The 22,970-nt window shown below is 40.2% G+C and overlaps 2 protein-coding genes across 2 annotated transcripts; one reads left to right on the top strand and one right to left on the bottom strand.

Moving 5' to 3' along the window:
• Positions 1–1,615: 1,615 nt before the first annotated feature.
• Positions 1,616–22,029, bottom strand: LOC125228691 (spondin-1-like). The gene is given in 17 exon segments (XM_048133349.1): positions 1,616–1,786; positions 2,342–2,436; positions 2,794–2,892; positions 3,238–3,411; positions 3,798–3,945; positions 4,683–4,868; positions 5,072–5,132; positions 5,540–5,752; positions 12,011–12,224; positions 12,734–12,899; positions 13,353–13,619; positions 14,188–14,339; positions 14,342–14,393; positions 14,849–15,043; positions 20,711–20,812; positions 20,983–21,113; positions 21,375–22,029. Coding segments are annotated over 17 exon segments (2,733 nt in total). The 5' UTR covers positions 21,682–22,029.
• On the top strand, positions 10,541–11,422 carry LOC125228526 (H/ACA ribonucleoprotein complex subunit GAR1-like). Its single transcript, XM_048133119.1, has 2 exons — positions 10,541–10,670; positions 11,129–11,422. The coding sequence occupies exons 1-2, from the start codon at positions 10,556–10,558 to the stop codon at positions 11,338–11,340; spliced, it is 327 nt and encodes a 108-aa protein (XP_047989076.1). The 5' UTR covers positions 10,541–10,555; the 3' UTR covers positions 11,341–11,422.
• Positions 22,030–22,970: the final 941 nt, after the last annotated feature.

The raw sequence follows: 22,970 nt of genomic DNA, 5'->3' as shown, positions 1-22,970 counted from the left end.
CCAAGGGAATAGTCAAACATTTTCATTCATCAATTATCAATTTATACTTCAAATGAAATGTATAAAGGTATACAAATATGCCTACCAACTGTAATATATAGAAATTTTCTAGGGCCAAAACGTATTTGTCACTTTCAACCCGTTGCATAAATAATCATAATGATCCATTTTAAGCACGCTTAAAATGCGCGCATGAATAAATAAGAAATAGATAAAACAAATGAGCCGCGGGAGATTTACAAAATAAGCTGTGATGTTCCTCGACATTATTAGGACAAGTAATTAGTAAAGAAGGTAAGTGACTTACCCGGCTACGAGGCTAGGGTAATTAGAGTAACTACCGGACGTAAGTAAGCTAGTTTGTAAGGATTTTGTGTACAAAGTTTGTTGACAAATTGTTATATAAATACATTTAAGTGAGTTTTAATGATGCTGTTTATTATTTATGTTCCTACTCTATTCGAGAGGCAAAAATGGCCAGTAACCTGAAAAGTTTAGATAAGGTACAGAGGGACAATTTCGACTGGTACAATTTCCCATATTTTACTATTTTTGCAGTATGCAATAGTGGGCCATTTTTTTCAAAGTTGTCCACCCCACTTTTTTTGGATTTGGAATTTTTTATGTGGTTTCCACTCAGATTCACGAGCTCTTTCAATCCTAATAGGAGAAAAAAAAGTGTCCCAAGGTTTTTTTCCCATTCCGTTACCATGATTTCATACATTTTGTATGGCGGTAACGGAATGGAAGGTTTGAAAAATGTATGGAAATCTTGAGACATTTTTTTCTCCTATCAGGATCGAAAGACCTCGCGTTACTGAGTATGAGTCGCGTAAAAATACCCTTGTTACAAAAAAGTGGGGTGAACAACTTTGACAAAAAATGGCCCTTGTGTCCACTGGTCACATATATGGCACGCGTGTTCAGTGGATAGAATACATATGGAACTCAAGTTAATAGTGTGAAACATGGGAAAAAATCGATCAGCTGAAATTGCCGTCTTATTTGCCCCCTTGTACCTTAAGTAGGAACTTACGGAAGATAGTCGCCTGTCGTACGCGATGAAGCATGAACTATTGTATATGTCAGAAACACCATTCTTCCTACTTCTATGAAAAGTGTAGAAGAAATGGAATATCACTGTTCTCTATGGCTGACAGTAAATCTGGTAAACTGGGTTACTTCCATCCAAATCTAATCATTACTCGATAATCAATTGAGCGGAAAGACTGAAAAATCTTCAACTTAAACCTGATTGCCAATACCTACCCATTATCTTCTAACCTAAAAACTAGCTACAGGAAATAAATACAAAAATCTGTTTTCAGTTGAATTTAATGCAGTAAGTTATAACATATTTTTGATATTTATTGTGCCTATTGATTCTATATAAACCAATAGGCACAATTACATGGTTTTACTATTTTTTGGTTTGTGACAGATAGTTCTTTTTTTTTGTTTTTCTATTTGCTTATGACTTTCAATAACAGGTATCTGTAAGTAATAGTAACGTAGTTGTAGTTAATATTTAGATATCTGTTTGATAAAGAAACATTATGCTAGCTTAATGAATATTATCCGTAATAAGTAGATCAGACGTCAGATTTATCCATTATTATCGGCCAGGTCGCTTGATACTTACAAGTGAACCTTTTCTTAGAATTGGAGGGGGACTCCGCTTGTGGTTGTAGGTGTGGTACTTCGACCTTTTGCGGCACTGGTTCAACTTGCAAGGGCGACTCTTCACTAAGCTGGGGCACGGTTTGCCGGAGCCAGAGGCGGCCATCTGAAATGTAGAATAGACTAGCATTTAGTGTAAATATTACTTGGCCTGCGCATTGCCGTGTGCTTTGATTACCTACCCTGTCTATTAACATTATTAAAAGCTTGGTTGGTTTCAATATAATTTTTCGACCCTTTTAAGATTAAGACGCAACGGAGCCACGCTGTTACGTCGTCACCCAAATCCATAATGTTTAATTTGTTTTTTTTTTGCATTATTTATCGTTTGTGTCTTGTTTTGTATTTTGTAGTTTCACAGTGCCTTAGAGTAAACTGTAATTCTTTGTTACTTATTGATTAAATAAATAAATAAAATTAGTGCGTTTTCACATTATCTGATCCAATATCCGATGTCCGAAGGATTTCAAAAAATCAAAGATGGCGTCCATAGGATATCAGTCCTACATCCGACATCGGATCGAATAATGTAAAAACGCATTTACACCTGCGACTGGAACTCAGACATCTGCGTATCGTTCGCCAGGGAGCACTATCAATTGTCTTGTAACGGGTATTTACTCAGCTGCGGTTAGAACTCGCTGCAGCTGTGAGGACTGACCTGCACCAGCCTATAGTTGAGCTTGAGCGCGTGCTCGCAGTCTCCGAAGCAACTGCTCCAGCCCAGCCAAGCGCCCACCTCACAATTCACGTCCTCTAGTGACAAATGGAAGTTAATTAAATGGAAATTGGAACCAGTTTCTTTCAAATGCGCTTACTCCGTCTACGTGCTTTTATCCAAACTACTTACACGTTTAATAATTTCTTCAACAAACCAGCGATTGTTTTTAGTTTCTGCAATCAAAGGCACACGAGATTTTTCACCTACAGTTGAAAATAAAAGAAATATACGCCCTTGGCATAGTCTCTATGATGATAATTAGCCACATTGAAGAATCCACAATCGGATTCAAAACTTTTCATTTATGTAGCTGGGTTTGAAACATGTAGGTAAATATAACAATGGATCGCCAGAAAAGAAAAACCATTAGATTACTAATAATCCGAAACTACCTTGAAGAGGCGCATCGTTTTGAATCACCTCGTTGTCCGCGCTCGATTGAGTCGGTTTCTTCACGCTCGAGTCAGTGGTAGTAGCCGGTGTGGCTGTAACTGAACAATAAGTTTTTGAGTAATTTTATCTTATACCTACACATAGGACTTAAGTACCTACATAAATATATAAGTAGTACTCAAACAAGGATATCAAAAAATAAACTTTGTATAAAACCAAAGTTTGACTGCGCAAAGACGTCAAATTGTATAAACCCTAACAACTGCTGGTGCTCAGCAAAACGGTAGGTCTAAGCGTCTTTCTTCTATTTTTGGAACCGGAAAAGTCTCAAGTATAAAATTAATCCCTTAATTTTGCATAAGTACTAAACTAAACATGAGTGCCACGCGGCTTTCAACGACTTAACATTTGTAATGGTTGTACAATAAACAAACGCCACTCACCATCGGTAGCGTTTCCGCAGCGTTTGATGCATTCGTCGTGCGTGGGGAAGTTGTTTGCGTTGCCGCCGCAGCCGGAGTACCCGAACGGCTCGCAGCGCCCGCTGGCCGCGTCGAAGAACCAGCACTCCTTGTAGCTGCGGCAGTGCCCCACCGACGACGGCAGCGTGCACGTTTCGAAGAACCAGCGCAGCGTTTGATGCATTCCTTTGTAGCTGCGGCAGTGCCCCACCGACGACGGCAGCGTGCAAGTTTCTGCGTAGCAAAATGAGTTAGCAACATTTACGGGTTCTATAAGATAGACGGCGCCAGTAAATAAGCATGATGGCATGATTATTGTATTTTAATATTTGTGAGGTCCCCAAATCCAAATTTTCCCAACAAGGTAGAAAAGTTGTTAAGCGCTCCAAAGCTGTGCTAATTTGGAAGTACACTCTTTTCTTCAAGGTCATATTGGTCCAGAAATACAGCAGGCAACAGATTCATTCACAGTTCTTTTTATTAGCTGTAACAACTAAGTACTTAACTAAATGTTCAAATATAGAAACGGAAGAAATAATAACCTTTGGTAATAGAGTCGAGACAGCCGGTGTCTTCACCATCGCACAGCGCTTCTTGTTGCGACATGGTGAACTGACAGCGGTCCATCTGCTCCTGGACCTCCTTCTCCAGCTCAGGGTCATCTAGCGTCGTGTTCTCCATTGGGATATCCTGTTCACCAGAAAAATAAGGTGTAATGATATAACCTAACCACAAAATTAAAATTTTGAAAAAACCCCTGACCGCGACATAGTAGACCGATTTTCATAAAACATGGCTAAGAACACTCCCGACTACCTCAGCTTTCAGACAAAAAAAACTAAATCTAAATCGGTTCATCCGTTCGGGAGCTAAGATGCCACAGACAGACACACACACAGACAGACAAACAGACAGACAGACAGACACGACGTCAAACTTATAACACCCCGTCGTTTTTGCGTCGGGGGTTAAAAATTAAACATGATCTAAGAAGGAAGGTGTCATCCATGCTTCACATCAGATTTGGAGTTATTAGACCCGTAACCAGATGATTAGCTACGCGAAACACTGGTTCCAGTAAGCGAACATCGACCGAACAGCGACCGTCGCGAAATTTCGCGCTGCACACGGCTGTCGCGCGCCAGTTACAAACAGCAACACTTAACTAACCATCGGTAGACTTTATGTCCTTGTAATAAGGATTACAAATGTACAGCTAACAGTAAGAGTTTTGAATGATTCACGGTTACTTTCATTACACTCATATTGACCGGGATATAGACCGTGATTACCTTTTTGATTTTAGTCGAGCTCCCGATCAATATAAGTCAAAATATCAATATATCCCGGTCAATATAAGTCTACAGCTAACAGAGTTGCCGATGGTACAGACGAATACGAGAAACAGCGAACGGGCTATGACTTACCAGGTTCTGCAGCTCAGCAAAGCGCTGATTCCATGAAGCGAGCAGGCGGCGCGAGATCTCGCGCTGCACGCGGCTGTCACGAGCCAGGTACAGACGAGCCCGCAGCCGCCGCCCGCGCCCGCAGCGCGCGGAGCACGGTGACCAGTCGCCCCACGCAGTCACTTTGCACGCCTCCGTGCCCACGTCCTGCACACAACCCGAAAAGCATGCTCAAGAATTCAAAATAGAAATACTATCAATAGTCAATTTTTGTGATGCACTTAGCAGAAAGTAAAATATACAAATCTTATCAAAAATGTTGTACCTTCGTTAGCAAAATCAAAATATCATAACATATAACAGAAATTACATAGGTACATATTGTTAAATTAAAACAAATTGTTTCATACCATAAAGAACCAGTCGTAATTCGAGATTGTTGATGAATTAGAACCATCCTTTGTAGGAGGTCTGTAACAAAAAGCAAATTGTTAGTCAACTGTGGGATATGGGTTCCATTGTGGTATGGGCGATGGGCTGGCAAAATTTTAGCCCTATAGTTGCCATGAATGACTGAAACTTGAGCAGTAGCAGCAGCAGACCGAGGCCTACCCCGTTTGGGAATACCGCATGATTTTAGGGGATGGATGGATGGAGGGAATACCGTAGTCCTGTATGTATGATTATCAAAATTTTAAACCTGTGACAAGGGCCAAAATCGTAGGACAGCGCCTGGCTGAGTATGGTGCGCGCCTTGAACCAGACGTGGCAACGCTTGTGCGCGCGCGGCGCGACGTAGTGGCGCGTGCGAGCTCGCACCCCGCAGCCCTCGCACCTACAATATCACAATCCCATGACTCCACTTCGTTAGTACAAACCTGTTACAAGGTCCAGCATCACACGGCAGCGCCTGGCTAAGTATGGTGCGCGCCTTGAACCCGACGTGGCAGCGCTTGAGCGCGCGCGGCGCGACGTAGTGGCGCGTGCGAGCTCGCACCCCGCAGCCCTCGCACGGGGACCACTCCGACCACTGCGTCACCGCGCACGGCCCGGACGACTCCGCTGGGTCCGGCTCGTAGTCGCTTATTGCCCTACAATATTTTTACAGCACATTTAAATATTCGACATGGACATTACTCGAAATTAAAGTTTTTATAGTCATAGCCTATGAATGGCAATCAAATATATGAAAGAGGCGCGTTCCTATCACACAGTCTAAGCTCGTGTAGGTGAACTCGTACTATGCTTGTATGACTGAAATATGACAGGTCGACTGTTAGCGTTTTTGACAGGCGGTAACTGTGAGGTAACCGAGAGGGGGTGGGTGGCTCTTTCAGCGGGGAGCGGGAGTGGCCATACTGTACGATAGTACTCTTTATTATAAGTATACTGTGCTTAAGGAGTATATTTCCCAACCTACTATGAACTTTATCTATCGTTGACAGGTTTCAAAATTGACAAAAAAAATTACACTCTCATGCCCAATTAAGGGTTAACACATGCAGTGCTAGCGCGGGCCACATGCTACGAACCCGATATCGGTTTTTTAAGTCACACTGAATGTATCAAAGGTCGAATTAAGACTTAGTACGCCAGGCAAGTATAATCTCCTAGGTATTTACCTCGCTGCTTTTTAGTATGGGCAAGGACGATTATAAAGGACCAGCAGAGTCCATACTAAATACCGTACCCCGTTGGCAGCCGTAAATCTATGTCACTAGATGTCACTAAGAGTGTCATTTGAATAAAAATGTCGTTTTTTTTTTAAAATACGTACGCGGTAGTTCAACGGCATTACAAGTGATACAGTGAAAAGTATATAGATGACGCTAGGGGCCCGTGTCATGTTTCAGTCCCTGTTTACAACGCAAACCATCGTTCTTATTTTGAATTATGACAATCATGCAAAAGAGTACCATACTGTCAAATTTTCTATCTCTTTCATTTTGAGCGTGACGTCAATGATTAGTAATATTACTTTCAATATATTTAAAATTTAGATTTTAATGAGGCCATTTCGAACGGTGTTTATGATAGATATCATGTTGACAATCAATCTCCTGACCGTCTCGCTCATACCAATCCTATCCTATATTTGAACGAGTGCGACCGAAACAGTTGAGTATTATTGAAGATTTTTGAATGTCTAAAATCTTATTGGTACTTAGTTGTCGAAAACCCGCTTTTTCCATAAAGTGTTGGCGCGACGTCAAGTGGGTGATAGGCGTACGAGCAAGTACGCGTTGGATGGTCGACTACTATGCGCAGCGGTTTTTACGCGTACTTACGGTGACACACAATCGAAAAAGGTCGTCGAGCCATAAGTACGCATACCTGCTCGTATCGTACGTTTATCACCCACTTCAGACTGCGTTTCGATCGGCGTTTAGCGTCAATGATTATCAGCTCGGCTTCATGGCTTTACGAACCTTAGCTCGGACCATCGAATATGAAACTTATAAACTTCTTTATACACAAGGGTATAAAGAAGTTTATAACCAGGTGCTCCATGACACCATTGCACCAATCTGTCGCCAGCACCGCTACACTTCAACGGCCAAGTCACACAACATCCATACTAATATTATAAATGGGAAAGTGTGTGTGTCTGTTTGTTTGTCCATCTTTCACGGCAAAACGGAGCGACGTATTGACGTTATTTTTTAAGTGGAGATAGTTGACTGGATGGAAAGTGACATAGGCTACTTTTTGTCTCTTTTTATATCCCCCCAATTCCTTAGAATGGAGGATGGAAGTTTGTGGAGAGATTTTCGAATTTAACGCGAGCGAAGCCGCGGGCAAAGGCTAGTTAACTATAATAATAAAGAAATCGCAGTAAGGAACTTTATGTAGATTTCATTACTTTTTAGAGATAAACAAGCAGCTCCATCGAGACGGCTATTTTTTACAGAATGTTTTTGGTGGGATATACATAGGCATAGGTATATAACACTAACAAGGTATCTATTGTCTTAGTCCGTTTTCACATTATCCGATCCGATATCGGATGTCGGAAGGATTTAAATGGAAAAAATCCAAGATAGCGCCTGTAATGTAATGGGGTATCAGTCCTACATCCGATATCGGATCGGATAATGTGAAAACGCATTTAGTCTCATTAATTATTACTTATATCAGAGTTTCACTAATTATTTCCTTTTATTCATTTATTATCTCAGTTTAGGTTTATACGAGTACCAAACGAGTATAGTATACGAGTAGAAAATATATTACCAAAACAATACAAACTATCATTAATTTATTATAAAAACGTAATCCAAAGTGCCACACCTGGCGGCCTAACTATCGGCGTTGTGTCCAAGACGAAGCCTGACCGACGAAGCTAGCAAGTCTCTTTACATGTTAGCTGAAATACTGTCAAACCATTCACTGTGATTACTCAGATTATTATAAGCAAAATGATCTTCGAATGAACTTTCTGGACAATTGAGATGCATGGGCGCAGTCGAAACCAGCTCGCCCCTTCAGCCGTGTCCCGTTGAAAATCGGAAAGATTCTTTTCCTTAGCACATTCAATTTAATGTTTACAAATTGGATTCGCTTTCTGTCACCTAAACTGGTAATTTTATGTATGAGGTCATTGGTCATACAATAATTAATTTATACAGTTATTAATTCTGTATCTCTACTCGCATTGCTGCTGCGATTCTAAAATATTTAATATCCATATATTATGAATATTCAATAAATCATACAATGACATTTGTGATGTGACATGGATGTCAGATGTCACTGGATGTCACATCTGTTGGCACAATGATTGCGTTTTGTTGAACGTATTTGAGCTCAACATATAGGTTTATTATCACTAAGTATATTATATTAATGAACAACGAAACGGATGTGACATTTTCCTAGTCCACCAACGTCATCTAGTCATTTTATTTGGCAATAGTTAGACAACATGCGAACAAACTTAGCCAGCGAAGCGATCACAACTACGTCGAGGCCGACCAAAAAATATAATTTGTAAAATTATGTTTTGAGCCAATATTTTGACATTAAAATAAAGTTTTTTGATAGTTATTCATAGTATAATATAAAAACAAGTAAACATATGTGTGAAAATATGTTTTTTTCCACTCCCGGGTTACGAAACAACGCCATCTAGTTTTAAAGCAAAAACTAAGCTTTTTTCAGGGGTACGCTTTTTTGTATGGGCTATATCAGTCTAGTATTAAATGGTCCTTGGTATGGGCATCCAATTAAACTAAGATGAGTTTACGAAATATTCATAGGCAATCTAAGATCATTCACTGTACTCGTAACAAATGAGTCCAATCCAATTACGTTTAGCCACCAAGAGAACACAGAACAATACAATAAAAGACATCAACGACTGATAGAATGCAGAGATAGCATAGTTCGCGGAGTTAAAGTACCTACGTTCCTCAGAAAAGCCGCAGGCAATACTAATGTCATGTACAAATACAATCCGAAACACAATTTACATACTTAATAACAAATGACTTCGACTACACCGGATAAAAAAAAAGCAAATATTTGCGAACCGAGTTATTGATTTGTCATTCCGTAAATGTTCATCCGAACTTCTGAAGAAACCAAATATTTGAAGAAGAGGTGCTATGATCATAGATTTAGAAATTATAAAAGATGTGTAAATCCTAAGAATTTTTATAACCTCGCCATTTTCACTGTCAAATTTAACACCAGATTTTTTTATTCACAGGTGGACTATTGGATTGGTAGTCCTGGTGGACAATTTCGGCCTTCGAACATTAATAAGACTATTACTAATTTAATGTTACCACCACAGAATAAGTCAGTATATGATCGTACAAGTACAAAGATATAGGCAACTTGCCTCTTAGTCAAATCAGCTTCTTTTTAAGAACTGTCAAAACGAATTTGAACGACTTGCTAATCTTATACTATTAAACGAGCAATTCTTGTATATTTATTTATTTATTTATTTATTTATTTATATATACCGACGATCTCGGAAACCGCTCTAACGATTTCGCTGAAATTTGTTTTGTGGGGGTTTTCGGGGGTGAAAAATCGATCTAGCGTAGCCTTAGATCCCGGAAAACGCGAATTTTCGAGTTTTCTTGAGTTTTTCTTTCGCATTTGTAAACGTAAAATATGGTCCTTAATTTCGCCGCGCGCGCATCGATTCCGCGTAGCTCAGTCGCACGAGGTCGGTCTAATGTACGCAGATAGATCGTAGGTGTCAGGGTTTCGAATCCCGGCCAGAAATTAAGTTTTTGTTTTTTGTCTTTTTTTTTGTTTTTGTATTTATAAGAGTTTTTTTTTTTTATCTAAAGACGTGATATATTAAAATAGAACCGAGCGAAGCTCGGTCGCCCAGATATTATGGAATTTATATGAAATCGAATTGAGTGATGACGTCACGGTCAACTCAGTTATATATTTATATATTTCTACCTGACTTATTAAATAGAAACTGGATTTAAAAATAACTTCTGTCCATGTTTTTCTTATAATTATCCGATGCTTTATTTCGTGCATGGTATACAATATTTTATTTTAACTACAGTCAAGTTCCCTATTGCTTCACCGTGGCTGTACGTGCTAGTGCTAGACCATCTTCTCCAAATGTCAAACTCGGTAGTAGGTACAATGTTTTCTGAGATAGGTTTACCGTCTCATACTTGTCTCATAGAATAAACTATTCTTTGACTAGAAAAAGGATGCCTATCGTGTAAAAGGTAAATTACCACTTGGTGTTAATATACTTACTTATAAGTACATAAAAAATAACCTGACTAACAAACCAAGACAAGCCATTTTCAGCTTTATTTCTGCCAAAATAAAATTACGTTTTCGATGGAATATCGCATCTTGACCTTTCCGTAGATTCTCCCAATTGGAATAAGCTCGGTATAAATATGGCTTGTTGGATGGAATTAGTCAACAGTGCTGAATTAAACACAATGGCGATGGCTCGAGTTGCAGTTATTTGCATGATTCTCATGCTGGTCTGTTTGGTGGCAGTCAATTCAGGTTAGTACAAAATATAATTAGGTACCTATAATATATATCAGCATAAACAGCCGTACCGTACAACTCCCCAACTATACATAGTCCAAAGCTCCAAACTATGGTGCAAAATTAACCGCAAATATTTCCTTCAGACGTGCCTTTTATTATATTTTTGTAGTTCTAAGGCTGACTTATTATATAAATGGATGAAAATACTCGGACTAAACCAAAAACACCTTTGGTAATAATACGTACCTACATACCTACTTAAATTATTTTGGAATTTGTGAACCATTCTAGTTGCAGTAGGTATTGGACTATAGTTGGGAAGTTGTACGGTACCCAATTTAAACGCGACAGATAGAGTCTTGGCAGACAGACAGATAGACAACAAAGTGTGTACTTATAAGGTGAGAAGTACTTATAAGTAGGTACTAAGTTATCGTTGTTTCCTAAATATAACACGTTTACATTCCCAGCTCCGCAGCGAGGAGGGGCATTCAGCCAAGCGTCGGCTAAAGCCGGCTCCTTCGGGTCCAGGGGTCCCGCGAACGGTCCCCGCGGCTTCGGGCCCGGTCGCGGATCCAACAGAGGAGGTGGCATCAACATCAGCGTAGCCAAGAGTGTTAGCATCAGCAGAGGGGGCGCCGGTGGGGCACAGTCGAGCGCACAGGCGGGCGCGCGTGGATAATGTATAATGATTGAGAAGAGAACGATTAAAAGAGTTGGCATTCTGGTAGCATGTGAAAATAAAGTGAAAAGAAAACCCGTGATGAAAGAGGGTTTCATTGACTACAATTGGACCCACTTTAGCCCGTCTCCATAGCAGTTAGTTTGATCATAGCATACTCGAATGGAGACAAGTATTAGACGCGATTGCATTGACATTACGCTGTCCCTAGCACACAATGTTATATAACATTTATAACAACCAGTGTGGGGAGCACCATTAGATTTTGCATAAAAAAAATAAAAACATTAAAAACTCAAGAAGATTCGCATCCATCAAACGTATCAACACACTAAGCCACGGCCAGGTTCAAACCAGGGCTCACGGTCGCGTCAGGTGTTCTTGTACCAGGCGCCGGGACCTCTTTCCCATGTTACAAATTACTAATCCGGGTTTGTGGTTTGTTCAACACAGGTAATTAATTAGGGTCCGAGTAATTAAGGAAGTTTTAAAGAAAAATATTTCGTAGCTGTACGCAGATCCACATCACTACACGGGCACTTGGACCGTTGGACGTGTTCGTGTAGTTCAGGCGCTTAGAACCGCATAGTCGTTTGGAACTGATATCGGAAGCCCTAATTCAAACCCTGAACTTTTCTTTTCGCACTTCAAAAGTTTAGCTATCAAGTACCTGCAGTGCATCCTCGGTCCACGGCACTTGCGATGGTCGGTGAGTTGCGCGCGGCACGCGTCCTTGCGCGCGCGCGCCGGCCACAGGTAGTAGCGCTGGCGCGACGCGCGGCCCTCGCCGCACGTCACGCTGCACGGCGACCACGGGCCCCAAGTGTGTGTCGTGCACGCGCCTGACGCGCCCAGGTCCGATTTGTGCTCCGGACTCGGTACACCTGATACACCACGTTATGATTACACGTTATTAAATAAAAGCGCGTTCAAGAATAGCAACTCGGCTCCAAATTGCACGCTTGATGCTGAGGCATGCGCAGCGTATTGCATTCCTGTAGGTACTTAGCAAATGTAGGATCTGAAATAAAATGGGTGACAACAAAGTTCAGCTGAAAATTGGTGCATTAAACTAGATCCAATAAATAATTAAATATTGGGGACACCTTACACAGATCAACTTAGCCCCAAACTAAGCAAAGCTTGTACTATGGATATGGGTACTAACTGCTAAGCGACGATATACATACTTAAATAGATAAATACATACTTATATACATAGAAAACATCCATGACTCAGGAATCAATATCTGTGCTCATCACACAAATATGTAAATGCCCTTACCGGGATTCGAACCCAGGACCGCGGCTTAGCAGGCAGGGTCACTACCGACTGAGCCAGACCGGTCGTCAAATGACCTATAACCACACTGATTTATAATTTTATACTAACCAGTACCATCGCAGTTCTTCTCATAGAGCCGAAGTCGGTTGAGCCGCAGACGCGCGTAGGGCCGCATCTCTCCCGAGGCGCTAAAGAACGGCGAGCGGACATCGCGAGGCCAATCCGGCCGCAACGCTCGCACCGGCGCCGCTGGCACTGATGGCTGCCGACGGGACTAACGAACACATTTTATTTTTAACACGATTATTCTCAATTCGACTGAATGTTTTTTTTTGTATGTATGTTACTCGATATCTCCGAGAATCGTGGACCGATTTTCAAAATTTTTACTAAAATATAAACTCCAATATAAGGTCCAAAGTTCCACAAAGAACGCAATTGATAGGATCGATCACAATGACCTGTATCAATGTTTAACTGCACGAAAGAACAACTTTTCCTGTTTTATTGAAAGCGGATCTACTTCCGTCTGTGGAATTTGGTTGCAACTTGACGTACGAGTATATGTGCAATTGGTGTTTCATCCATGGTCACACCAAATTTCAGGGATATTCACGCTTTTTTGTATCCCTTTCAGGGATTGTCAATAGTATGACCCCCCCCTTACACTGTGACGTAATATATGGATGACGCCAATATGACAAAGTTACATCCAGTAGAATCTCACCGTATATGCAATGCCACTGTCAGTCCCAGCGTCATACGGGTAAAGCGGCAACGTAGCAGACGTGCTCCAAGTACAGTTCGCATTACAGAGTTCCAGAGCTGATACGCCAACTATCCAGTCCGGGGACGGCGCGAGTTTCGCGGCCAGAGACACCAGGTGGTGCTTCGCGTCCACGCGGAACACGGCGAAGGTGCTAGGCGCTCCTGTGCCGGCCACCTGCTGCCACGATATGCCGCGGGCTTTGATTATTGTGCGGATGTGGTCGCTCTGCCAACAATAAGAAAAAGGACATCAGCGGAAATGTTGTTAAAGTTGCGTTCCATGGATACATCTTGCTATTGCCATTCGGTACTCAGACTGAAAGAGACTATTTATGATGATGATGTTATCAACGCCTTCAGCACTTTGTCCAAAGCCGTAGTGGGCCGCTGTGTGGTGACGGGTTAAGAATTTCACCACCCCCTTTCTTCCCGTGGGTGTCGTAAAAGGCGACTATGGGATATGGGTTAAATTGTGGCGTAGGCGAGAGGCTGGCAACCTGTCACTGCAATGTCACAGTTTCGTTTTCTTTCAACCCCTTATTTGCCAAAAGTGGCACTGAAGCTTTAGTAGTTTCATGTGTTCTGCCTACCCCTTTATGGGATACAGGCGTTATTGTATGTATGTATGGGACACTTTCCTCGGGTAAAAGAGACCAAGATGACATGAACACCGGGCACCGTTCGCAGTCTTCGGAGTTCGGTCAGATGCCTGAACCCACTCTGGCTACACTTCTCTCCTGCTTCATGCCGATTAACGATAAGAGAAACTACGATGATAGGTATGTATTTCTCACCTCAGCTTTCAGTTCCTTCTCCAATGCCGTAGTGGCTCCATCTTCTGCCAGCCGCCTGAACCCCGCGCTGGCCACACGGCCCTCCTGCCACACGCGATATTGCGTGGTGTGAGAGGCACCGATGACGTCACTGAAGTGCGCGCGCGCGCTCTCGGTGGAAACTCGCGCGGGTGCGTGTTGCGGGACCAAAGCCCTTCAAAGGTTACCTAGGAGAAAAAAAACATGCCAGAGCATCATGAAGAAATTATATTAGTAAATAGCTATAAAATACGAAAACTTCAAAAAGCAAAGAACCACAAGATACCTTTGCATTCAATTAGTAGCCTAGCCTCGTCATCGCCGCTTTATTAGTTACTTGGTTTTAAGTAGCGAAGTAACCATTAGCCACAAATTACAAAGGTTTTACTTACAAGGCCAAAATCATGTTTTAGAATTTTGTGTAACCCTAAGATGTAATTACAGACTTCAAACAAGACAGTTCACTTTTAGACGAGCATCCATGCTGACACAAGCAAGTGGTCTTTTCATGAAAATGTCGATTTGAATTCAATTTCAATAATGTCGTGTCGTGGTATAATATGTGTATAATATGGTGGTGGTTTTGATCAAGTTCAGATCTCTAGTAATACCGGGCATACCGGGCATAACGTCAAAGGTGTACCTCGTATTTAGCCTCATCGCAGGCACAGCACGGCTCCAGTATCGGCGGCTGGCGCGTGAAGCTGGCGGGCGCCGCGTACGCCGCGCAGATCTTGCGCGTGAGCACCGACCACTCGCCCTTGTCGTTCGCCGGCTCGATGCGCGCGCACAACCGCAGGCACAGATCCACGGCGCGCAACGGGGCGCTCCAGATTACCTGCCATTGAAGACATGGCAATGAAGCGATGAAAAAAATACACACTATGTTGCATCCTGCAAAAAGCGTATGCAATGGTCCGTCGATAGGACGTAAAACCAGCTCCACACTGACACAGTTCACACCTTTGGTCCTACAAACACCAAACATCACGGAACAGGGTCATTTCATTTCATTTCATTTCATTTATTTCATGCGAAACCATGGTTACAAGAGGTGTTACATAGCATAAATTAGGTACATGGTCACCCTGCAAGGGCGTAGCACTGTCTTATAGAAAACTAGCTTAAAACTAAAAACTTTACATGTACAATAAATAAAAGAATATTATCAAGCTGTGAAAGTATTACATTACGCGTACATTGTTATTTTCCGTCAATAATTTATAATATTAGTTTACAATTTTCCACTTTCAGATTAAAATTATGACTATAAAAAAACAATAATAGAAATAAGTTAAAAATAAGTTAAATGTCAATATTTATATAAAAAAAAAAGTCAATTAATTAGTGCTAGAGCGAGGAAGTTAGATTGTCATCAAAGAACTCAGTAATTGTATAATAGCATTTTGAAATAAGTAATTCTTTTAAGAGCCTTATGAAAGTAGAGTCTAGTTCTTCATTTCTAAGATCGTCTGGAAGTTTGTTAAAATTTTTTATTGCCATAACATATGTACTTTTTGAATGTATTTTTAATTTTGATGATGGCAGCATAAGCATATTTCTAAGTCTTACTGAGTGGGCCCTAGATAAAACTTCTTCCCGTTTTTTAAACATGCCAATATTTTTCCTGATGAATTTACATATTTCTAGAATGTACAATCCCGATAGAGTAAGTAAATTATGTTTTTGGAAATGTGGTTTGCATGTCTCTGGTTCATAAATATTTGCTAGTATACGAACGAGCTTTTTTTGTAGTATGAAGAGATCTGGTGCATCCGTACTATTTCCCCACAGGATGATGCCGTAGCTTAGCCATGCATAGGCGTAAGCGTAATACATCATAAGTGCGGTTTGTAAATCTGTGGTTCGTTTGATTTCTCCAAGCGCATACACAAAACTTGACATTTTTCCTCTGATTTTGTTTATGTGCGCTTTCCAATTTAAATTCGTGTCTAAAACTATACCTAGCAATGAAAATTCCTGTACTGACTCTATCTGTATGTCGTTATATCGGAAATCAATTTCTAAAGGTTGCTTTTGGTGTGGTTGGAAAGTCATGATTTTTGTTTTACTAAGATTAAGTTCTAAATTGTGATCGTTCATCCAGTTCGTGATATTATCAAATGCATATTTAATTTGTTCATTTATATTTGTAGTAGAGTCACATGTTATTAAAAGGGATATGTCGTCTGCAAATAAAGTACAAGGTATGTCCATAATTTTTGGCAGGTCATTAATATAAATTATAAATAGGAGACACCCTATGACGCTTCCTTGTGGAATTGACGCGTAAATGTTTTTTTTGGTTGATCTAATGTTGCAGATTTCGTTAGTATTTGGGTCAATATACTCTATTGCTACGTATTGCTCTCGGTTTTCTAGGTACGATGAAAACCATTTATGGGCTTGTCCGCGTATTCCAATGCTGTATAACTTATCGAGTAGTATTTTGTAGTTGACTTTGTCGTACGCCTTAGTCATGTCTAATAAAATCCCGATCGCATGTTTCTTTGAATTTATTGCGTTTAAGGCTTCCTGGACAAATTTGTAAACGGCGAGAGTGGTAGATTTGTTTTTCCTAAAACCGTTTTGACTATCATCAAAAATTTTATATTTTTCACAAAAATTGTACACACGGTCGCACATTGCTTTTTCGAACAATTTAGATGCAGTGGGGAGAAGAGCTATGGGTCGGTAGTTGCTTGGGTCCGTTTTTGAGTTTTTTTTATGTACAGGTTTAATAATAGCTTTTTTTAGTAAGTCTGGAAATGACCCCTCATGGAATGATTGGTTTATTAAACTACAGAAAGGCGGTGTAAGTTCGTTCGCACATTGTCTTATTAATGCAGGAGGTATTTCATCGATACCGCAGCTAAATTTGTCCTTAAGATTTTTTATAAGTTTGAAAACTTCACGATAATCGGTGGGCTTTAGGAACATTGTGTTTTCTAAGAAGTTTTTCACGGGTCTGGTTTGTTTATTTTGTCTCGATTCGCCAATTGATGCAAAAAAATTGTTAAATTCATTTGCTATTATATTGGGATCTGAAATTAAGCTGTTATCTATTTGTAGCTGTATGTTATTTTTACCAGTTTTCCTGGTTTTATTGTTTCGTTCATTTATAACGTTCCACATTGCTTTCACTTTATTTGTAGACTTTTTTATTTTGTCTCTATAGTGTAATTTTTTTGCAGTAGCTACGGCTTTTTTAAGTGTTTTTACGTATTTCCCGTAGTATTGCGTTAAAACTGGGCTTTTTGCTTGGGTTGTAAGTATTTTCAGCATACGCTTATTTTTACACGCTTGCTTTATTCCTACCGTTAGCCATGTCTTCCTACTCGTGTCTTTAATTTTGATATTCTGTTTCGGAATAGTCTCATTTAATATATTTAATAGGGTGATATGGAACGCTTCATAGTTCTCGTTTACAGTTCTGTTTGGCAATAGAATATCGCTCCAATTTATGGTTTCAAGTTTCATTTTAAAATTTGTGATGTTCGCTTCATTGTAGAGTCGCTTTTTTATATGCCACGAGTTAGTCTTTCTATGATCAGTTTGAAGTAATTTTAATGTTATTGAGGTACCTGCGTGATCTGAAAAACCAAGTTCATCGACTGATGTGGACATATCTTTATCATAAAAATTTGTGAATATGAGGTCTAGGCATGTTGATACGGTTGGGGTGGTACGAGTTGGTTTTTTTATGTATTGTATAAAGTTATGCTCTAACATGCATCCCAAGAGCTTGCTTGTTTTTTTGTTTAAATTGAGTATGTTAACGTTGAAATCCCCGCCAATTATTACCTTATAATTATAATATTTATTTTTAATGTAAAATAAAATTGTGTCTAGCTGTTTATAAAAATATTCTTCATCTCTTCTGTTCCAGTACATAACTACAAGCAGAATATTATATTGCGGTAATATAATTGCACACGTTTCCAAAACGTAATCTATTGACATTTTTGTGATATCAGATTCATCAATGAACTCTATGTCATTTCGTAATAGGATACATACTCCTCCGCCGCTCCGGGTTTGACGACAATATGAAGAAGCAATTTTATATCCACTGATTGACACGACATCGATCTTATCCTGTGTTAGCCATGATTCCGAGACGCATATAGCTTGATAGTCTTTATTTTCTTCTACGAATGCTTCCAGTATATGTTGCTTATTGAATATACTTTGAAAATTTTGAAATAATGCAGAAAATAGGAAACATTTAGGAACGAAAAAGATCACGTTTTTCTGGTTTGTTCTGTTCCTCTTTTTCTTGTGGTGATTTTAAGTCTGGTTGTTTACTGTAGCCGTCTATGTTGTCCTCTAATTCGGTGTGTTGGTCGAGAGCTGTATGTTTCTGTGGTGTAGGCGGTGCTTGCAGTATCGGAGATTGTTTCTTTCCGTCTATGTATAAAATATTATTTCTGATGACTGCGTGCTTGCCTTGCTTTCGCGCGCTACGTAGGCATTCTCTAAGCTGCTGTCTATTTTTTAGTCCCTCGTTGTCCAAAACTTCAGAAACCGCGTATCCTGTGCCGTTGAAGCAGTGTGCGTGCTGTAGCACATATTTTTTCATTCGCATACTAAGGAGCTGAATTATAAGTGGGCGACGATTTCCTTTTTTTCCTACTCTCTTCACTGCTTCAATAAATCCGTTTATATGGATATTTAAAATGTCATAGAACATATGGTTTATGCGTGGGTACAGGTCATATTCGGTTTCGCCGTAATATTCATCCAGTCCATATAGAATAAAGGTTTTTTGGTTTTCGTTGTCGCTGTTTGTACACTGTTTTGTATTATTTAAGCCTGATTTCAAAGCAAGAATTTCGTTGTTTAGTTTCCGGTTTTCATTTTCTAAATCTTCAATTTTTTTGTTCGTATGTTGTATTTGTAATGAGATTTGTTTTTGTTCTGTAATAATTTCCTCATTTTTGTGTGTGAACTCTAGCTGAATTTTTTTTATAGCTGTATCAATTTCTTGTTGAATCAAACTTCTCATGTCTGCTAAGATAATAGTGTTGTTGCGCTTTAGTTTTGTCTCCAATATGTTAGCAATTAGGTCTATAGTCAAGGTTTGTTCGCATTTATTTTGTACTTGGGAATTTAAAGTATTTCCCAGGATGCTGAGGTTTGAGTCACTGTTTGTCGGGCTAGTCGGACTGCCCAATAGGTCGTCAACCGACATACAGGTTTCGTTGAGCATGGGGCCCTCAAATGCTTTCCTTACAGGGGTATTGTCGTTTTTTCGACGCGTTGTTACGTTTGCACATGATGGGCAACGCCAGGTCTTCTGTAGTTCCAAAATATTTTCAATATAATACGCTGTGGGCATACCTAGACACTTATAATGGTAGGTGTCTGCGCATCCGGTGCATTTTAATAAGTGAAGACTGCTTTCAATTGGATTTGGGCACGCACTGCAGTTCATTTTGGGATATTATGTAAAAATAATCCAATTTCAAGTTTTACGCCCTCTCGCGGTAAGTAGGGTAAATTATTAGTTCACGCCTGTATTGATCTTCGACCGAGCAAGTGTATCCGTTTCACGTGGTTCGCGCGTGCGTCGGCAGATGGCGCTGTTTTCAATTATGATTTTGTTTTCTTTTATTTTAAATTGCTTGAAAAAAGAAAAAGTCTCTTGTTTTGTTAACATGTACCTTAGAATTAACTCAGTTTGTCATTTGCATGCACGTGCTTAAAAATAAAAATACAAAAAGTTTCACAGTTCATGAGAATCGAACCCGGTCACGAAGATTGATAGTAGCGTCTTTGCACGCAGAGCCACTCATCCATAGAGACCTCTGGCGAATTTACGGATCGCAAGGTGTGTGTGTATTGGTTTAATGTAGATAAGAATGCGAGCTCTGGCGGGTGCAACTGAGATCGAAGGTCAAAGCAGTTTTAAACATCCGTAACGGTCACTTTTTTTGTTTATAATGTTGTTATTGTTCACTTTCACTGGGTTCACTTCACCGTTCTTGATTATTTCACAGTATTGGGTATTTTTATAAGTTCTGGTTGTTTATTTACACTTTGAAATTGTCATTTGAGAGACTACGGATATTTATTTAAATTTATATCACTTATTGTTCGTCTCACACTTGGATAACATTTTCACAGTTCACAGGATCATTTATTTACATATTGAGCACATTTTTTCTACATATTCGCGATATTTACTATTTTTAAGATTCAAAAAATCGTCAGAGCACTTCTTTGCGTGACAGCTAGCGCCTAATCTACCTGGGTCACGGTATCCTCACCTTTGATGAACATGCCAGTTACGTAGTAGTCAAACATTTTTAATTTGTGAAAAAAACCGACGCCGATGTCGATGACTGATAAACACCAGACAGATCAGGCAAACACCTCTCCATTGCCCACCTTTGTATTTGTTATTTGTGTTCGCTGTTTACCATGGTTTGTCAGATCAGAAGTGTACCTTTAGGGTTTATAGACCAATTTGCTGACAAAAACCATACTGCTAGGTACTAACTTGTATCTCTGTCTTCGGGTGCGCAGTAGCGTTATCCACCGCGGGGTAGCACAATTCATGCTGTTTTGTCTGGGCATCGTACGCCTGGAAGGATCCTAACGACTGTAAGAAAGAAAAAATATGAGATTTGGATCGAAGAGCTGACAGGGTAAAGCCAAGCTATGTTGGCACCTTCTCGAAAGTATGCAGCCAACTGCATTGTGAGTTCTTCTTGGCTATGTATGAGCTGTTAATTACGTCAATAATAACTGATCAAGTCATCAAATACTGACGGAGCGGTTGGTGGCCGCCAGCGCCGGCGACGCCGTGCCGTCGGAGCCCTTGTCAGTGTCCAGCTCTACCCACATCGTGAACCCGATGAACGGCGATAGCCCCGTACCGCTATCCACGCCTAGCAGAGATACTGTAACCAACCCATGCATGCATTTATCTATATGAATCTTAGGGAAATATAACCATTTCGTTAGAATCAATTTATTTTCTGAAACTCTGAAAATAACTGTAGGTACATGGAGCATACAGTCTCAGAGGCGCCCTATAATGTAAAAGCGCGCAAACGATCATCGCGCCATTGAGTTTCTAAGACCAACAACCTATTGAGTTTCAATGACGAAAACAAAATAAACCCGTTCTCCAGCAAGAATATGACAAATAGGTTACTTACCGGTGTATAGTTCTCCAGGCAAGAACAAATCCGGTTCACCAGCGACGCGCAGCGCGTATCTCGCGTCCTGCGGCTGCGCGTCAGGCGGCGCGCGCGGGCACGTCACGGTCACCGCCGTCGTGCCCGGCGTGCCCGTCGTGCCCGACGTGCGCGTCGTGCCCGCCACGTGTATCGCGCTCAGCACGCCGTGCGCAACCCAGCCCACCAACATAGCACACATCACCAGCGCTGAGCGGCTCATTTTTACTTCGATCAATATCGATAACACGGGTTTGAAACTAAGACGTTTTATGACGGCGAAATCCATAAGTCTGCAAGTTTTTCAGTGACAAATATATAGTTTGGCAACAGTAGATTGATAACCAAGGAACGAAAGGCTCTTATTTCTATCGATGTGGCTTAGCGCTCAATCTCTGTGTGACCACCAGACGTCCAAGACTGAAGAGGCACCACTTCAGTCTTGGACGTTCACTCGAGTTGAACACTATTTTTCACTACAGAATACAAAGTAAATACATGTGTATTTACAAAAAAAACATAACTGAGTAAACTTTGTAACTTAAGGAACCATTTGATAAGTAACAATGCTAGTTAAAGTATCGTTATTTATGAAAAGTAGGATAAATATCTGAATGGAGTTAATTTATAGTTGCTCAATACCTATACTGTGGGTGGGGTAAATAAATAGGTCATTCTAGGTATGACCTATTTATTCACCTCATACGTTTTTTTTGGTCATGCGTAGATTTTTGCAGGTGACTTAATAAGCACTATGTATTGTGTTGATAACAATTTCTATTCTTAGGATCGACATCTTTCGAATTTTGATTAGGTTAATTAATCTTTATTTGAATTAGGCGCGAAAAACCGTTTTCAGACATTTTTTTTAATGTTTCAAACATAGATCGATGCATAGCTATTGATCGATGTACGTCTAATAGTTACAAACATCAGCAATATTGTTAATACAGGGGGGAAATGAGGCCAACGTTCATATGAAAAGGAGATTTTGCCCCTTCTAGTTTTAATGAATTCTCGGCCGAAGTTATCAAAGTCGCGGAAATTAGTTCCAACTAACGCGGCCGGGCCGAGGTAATTGCTTTAAAGTGCAAAAGCTTACTTTGCTGTTAGGCTCCTGCCTCGGATAATTGAATAGAATGCACCGATGCTGAAAACAGAGTCGGGAACTAAAACATTAATGCACGGGAATTGACTGAGAGCAGTGAGAGCTCTGGTACGGTTACATTTAAAATATCTTGCTGGTAAAATGTGTCTAACAATATTATAGGGTAACTCTTGTTTAAGAACTCACATACGGCGAAACAGTTTGTGATAAATATTTTATCCACAACGGCTAGTAAGAGCTCTCTTTGTTACGTTAAAAAGGATGAGAAATACTATCATCTAGTACTTAATATATGTACACCGTGTAACACGAAGATAACAACAGTTGAGAAAAGTACGCGGAAGAAGAAGGAATAGGTATAAGAAAATTTAGTTAAATTGAAAAGTAATTTGATGCAAATTCCTTTTTATGTTGTCTGTGAGTATTAACTTTTAAAAGATGATTTTTAATGACAAATATTTAATAGCGTT

The sequence above is a fragment of the Leguminivora glycinivorella genome, chromosome 8 (assembly GCF_023078275.1).
Source record: "Leguminivora glycinivorella isolate SPB_JAAS2020 chromosome 8, LegGlyc_1.1, whole genome shotgun sequence".
Taxonomy (NCBI): Eukaryota; Metazoa; Arthropoda; class Insecta; order Lepidoptera; family Tortricidae; genus Leguminivora; species Leguminivora glycinivorella.
This window is presented reverse-complemented; position numbering and strand designations above follow the sequence as displayed.